Source organism: Austrofundulus limnaeus, unplaced genomic scaffold, assembly GCF_001266775.1.
Source record: "Austrofundulus limnaeus strain Quisiro unplaced genomic scaffold, Austrofundulus_limnaeus-1.0 Scaffold1434, whole genome shotgun sequence".
NCBI lineage: Eukaryota > Metazoa > Chordata > Actinopteri > Cyprinodontiformes > Rivulidae > Austrofundulus > Austrofundulus limnaeus.
This window is the reverse complement of record NW_013953836.1, coordinates 19,486-23,732: the sequence shown is the minus strand read 5'-3', so window position 1 is coordinate 23,732 and position 4,247 is coordinate 19,486. Positions and strand designations below refer to the sequence as shown.

At 44.4% G+C, this 4,247-nt stretch overlaps 1 protein-coding gene across 1 annotated transcript; it reads right to left on the bottom strand.

Annotated features, from left to right (window-relative positions):
- Positions 1–1,000: 1,000 nt before the first annotated feature.
- On the bottom strand, positions 1,001–2,284 carry LOC106535380 (transcription initiation factor TFIID subunit 8; the record flags this gene model as incomplete). The annotated part of the gene is given in 2 exon segments (XM_014032383.1): positions 1,001–1,417; positions 2,142–2,284. Coding segments are annotated over 2 exon segments (284 nt in total), but the record flags the coding sequence as incomplete, so codon positions are not given.
- Between the last annotated feature and the right edge of the window lie 1,963 nt (positions 2,285–4,247).

Genomic DNA, 4,247 nt, shown 5'->3' with positions numbered 1-4,247 from the left:
TAATTACTCCACTAAAGTATTAACAAAAAATTCCCCCCTACACACACACACACACACACACACACACACACACACACACACACACACACACACACACAGCAGAGACCCTACTGGACCTGCTGTAGTTTCATCACTTTTGTCTTGTTTTTAGTTTCTGTTTGGAATAAAACATTTCCAGAAACCTAGCTGCTTAGAACACAACTGTTTAAAACAACACAACTGTTTAAAACAACACAACTGTTTAAAACAACACAACTGTTTAAAACGATGTGTTTTAAGTGGAGGATTACACAGATCTAAAGAGGAAATCTGTATCTACAACAATCAAAGTGAAACTTTAAAGCAGTTGGAAGAAACAGAAGTTTTGTTAATTCTGTGTACAAACCTGTTTCTGACAGACTTTAAAATGAGTTTATTTTACATGGAAACATTTTCCATGAACAGGATCAGAACCACTGCTGACTCAGCTCTGAGTCAAACCCTCCAGTTTTATAACCCAACAGTTCTCAGTACTGGTACCTGACAGCCGTCTCTTCCTCCAGGCTATGCTAATGGCTAGGCTAATGGCTAACCAAGCGAGGAGGCAGCTCATTTCACTGCAGTCTTTTATTTGACATGTATCTTTCCTCTGCCTGACTTCACAGCTGTTAGAAGAACAACTCTTGATAATTATTAGGTGTAACAATAAATCCATCTACATCTATTTGAAGGTTCATGACTCAGTTATAATGATGCAAAAAGAAAATATTGATCTATATTGTCATCATATGCTCATCTAACCCAGTTATTGTTAGATGGACACATGATATTGCATTATATTGATCACAGACATTTGAACTGAATTGAATCGTGACACTTTATGATAAAGAAATATCAGATCTTCAAACATATGGATGTAACGTTGGATAAAGCTGGTGATTTACACCCCTAATAATTATGTGACAAAACATTTGAAAAAGACCAAACTATCCCTTCAACAAAAAGCAGAAAGTGACAGAGCTGCAGTTAGAAAAGTGTGTAGTTTATTATTGTGTGTGACATGAGATTTGTTGTGTCCTCAGTGAAACAGACACACACTGACCTTTCTGAGGACAAATATCTGCTCCTGTTAATGACCAAAGCTTTCCTCAAACACTGCTGAGAAGATAAAAACTCCTCTGTGATCTGCATGTTGTGTTTCACAAAACAACTGGACATAAATACACAACGTGAGTTGTGAGTCAGCATCAGTTGTGGTCCGTGCTCTCAGCAGACACTGAGAACAACAAGTCCTGACTCATTTCTTCCTCCTGACTTTGGGTTTCTTGACGGGCCGGAGGTACGGGTTGTCGATCATGTTGTCTTCACTGGCTTTGACCGATGGGAGCACACTACTGGGAGGAAGCATGGAGTTCTCCTTGTCTGCACTGGGATCGTCCTGGACCACAGAAACACAAACAGGTTATACGTTTACTGGTGTTGTACTGTTTACTGGTTCCAACAGACTCCAGTCATCCTCTGCTCACTGGTTTATTCACAACATTGTCACAAGTAAATAAAGGACCCACATCTATTTCACCACTACTCAGTCACATGTTGAAGTGCCCATGAGCAAGACACTGAACCCCACTACCTGTGTGTCCCATGAGTGTAGGAATGTGATTTAAAGCACTCATCAGTCAAACTCAAGGTCTGCAGGTGACTTGTGGCCTGATAAACAGCTCAGTCTCCAGTTCAACCATGAAGGAGGTTGAACTGGAGCTGAACTGGAGCTGAACTGGAGCTGAACTGGAGCTGAACTGGAGCTGAACTGGAGCTGAACTGGAGCTGACTTCTGATCAGCTGCACTTTAAACAGCTCTTTATTTCCTGACCAACTCTGATTTTAGTTGAATAAAAGAAGTCTTTTTAATCAGGATGCTGCCTGTGTGTCTGTGAATGTGAGTGTACCACACTGACACACTGGTCCTTTGTAAAACTGCACCATCAGTCCCAGTTCACTGTGTTAAATCCTAACAGACATGAACTGCTCTTTAAAACCATCAGCTGGTTGGTTTGTGTTCCATCCCTCTGACACTGAGACTTTTACAAAACTAGACCAGGTGATTCAGTGTGTTTGTCTCTTCTACCTACAACAGGTGAAGTCCATGTCAGAGGACTTACAGAGATGATGTTCCCTGCTGGGTTCTCGTTGTCCATCTGGTCATCCTGCTCAGAGGAGTCCGTCTCCTCCAGAGCCTGCAGTTCCAGTTCTGAGGGCAGGAGGGCGCTCAGGTATGGGATGGTGCTCGGCCGGGCGGCTATCACTGCGAGCAACAACAAGGATTGAGTTTTACCAGGATTATAAAGCAGCTTAAAGAGCAGCTCAACCCAAATCAAAGAGTTTTTACAGATCAACATATTGAGCCCTAAAGGCAGAGAGGGCCAGTGCTAATCCAGAAGATGTAAAGTGCTTGTGTTTAATAAAACGTAGCAGATTATTTCCAACAGAGTTCACCAGAGTACATTCCAGTGATAACATATTACTGAGTAGAGGGACGTCACTGGACTTTTACAGCATTGCACATGTCGCTGCAGTGTGGGGAGGTGATTTGTTGAAACAAACCTTTAGCTCATGGTGATAACAGTTGTTGAAGATGACTAGTTCTGCTGCTGCTTGTACATTTTCTTATGTTTATGGTTGGGCTTCAGTCAGAAAGCATGCAGGATGTGTAATTTAAACGGTTTACTCTGGATTCTGGGTACAGGATGGATTGGTGACAAAAATCAAAAACACGGAGGACAGGAAACCGTCTTCACTTCAAAATAAGGGCATGAATTTAAAATTTTCCATGTTTGTGGTAAATGTACTGAACTTATAGAGCGTTGATCAAGTCTCTCAGTACTCTAAAGCTCTTTACACTAACAGACATTCACCCATTCACACACTGATGGTGGTAAGCTACACTGTAGCCACAGCTGCCCTGGAACGTTGGTTACGTATTGTAACCCCAGATTCTATGAGTGTAAGCTCCGCCCTCTAAGGCTATCGCAGATGGGTACCCCCGTGCGCGTACGCGCATTCTGAAGACCAATAGTCCTCGCCCACGTGACGTGGGCCTCACCTCGGTCCGTATAAAAGGGGAGGACGGACCTGAGTTCAGCTCCCAATAGCTTACTTTTTCTTCAGCTACGGAAGCCGGTGAGGCCCCGATCCTTAGAGGGCTGCGCTTACACTCATAGAATCTGGGGTTACAATACGTAACCAACGTTCTATTTCGTGTAAGCTCCGCCCTCTAAGGCTATCGCAGATGGGTATTAGAGGCGGAGCCTGATGTAGTCTACGCCTCACCGGCTTGACATGCACGTGAAGCTTCCACCCAAAACACCCCTTGTGATATTGCACAAGCAAAAAAGGCAACAGCAAAAGCTGATTCACATAGTGAACAGATTTGCATGAGCCCCTGTGTTCATCACATAATCCAGATGATGTGAAGAAGAGACAGCACACTGTATGTGCAGTAACACTTCAAGCACAAAGGTCATTATTTGTGCAGTAATTTAGGATGAAAAAATTACATATTACTCTGACACGGTTCTGAGAACGGCGTGGGTCAGAGAGGGGCCCGAAACATCCCGTAGATAAAAACGGATGAGGGGCAAGGGGATGACCAGGAGGCTGCAGAGCAAATATCCTGGACTGATACTCCATTGTACAGAGCAGTGGAGGAAGAGAGCCCCCCTTGTAGGATGAGCTGACAGTACAGCTGGAGGCTGCGAGCCTGATGAGATGTAAGCCTGCGAAATCGCTTCAYAAAHYMAATGTGACAGCCTCTGAGAAGACAAAGGCTGTCCTGCAGACTGCTCTCTGCAGTGAACAAATAAACACTGAGCGCGCTTGAGCTGTGCCGTGCGTGAGACATAACACGAGAGTGCGCGCACGGGGCACAGCAGGTGAGAAGCTGCTTCCTCTTCTGAACTGTGGGGAGGAGGACAAAAGCCGCTCAGAGTAATAACTCTGGAGCTGTAAGAGCTCGTGATGCTCTTAGGCACAAAAAACCGCATTGGGACGCAAAGTCGCAGAGCTGCCATCCTCCCGTATCCTGAGGCAGGAGGGAGACACTGACAGAGCGGACAGCTCGCTGACTCTCTTTGCTGATGTTAACGCTAACAGCAGCGCTGTTTTTTTTTTTTGAGATAAAAACTTTAATGAGACCTGATCCAAAGGCTCAGAGGAGCTTTAGTCAAAGCGCGTAGCACCAGTGTTAAATCCCACTGTGGTACGAGTGT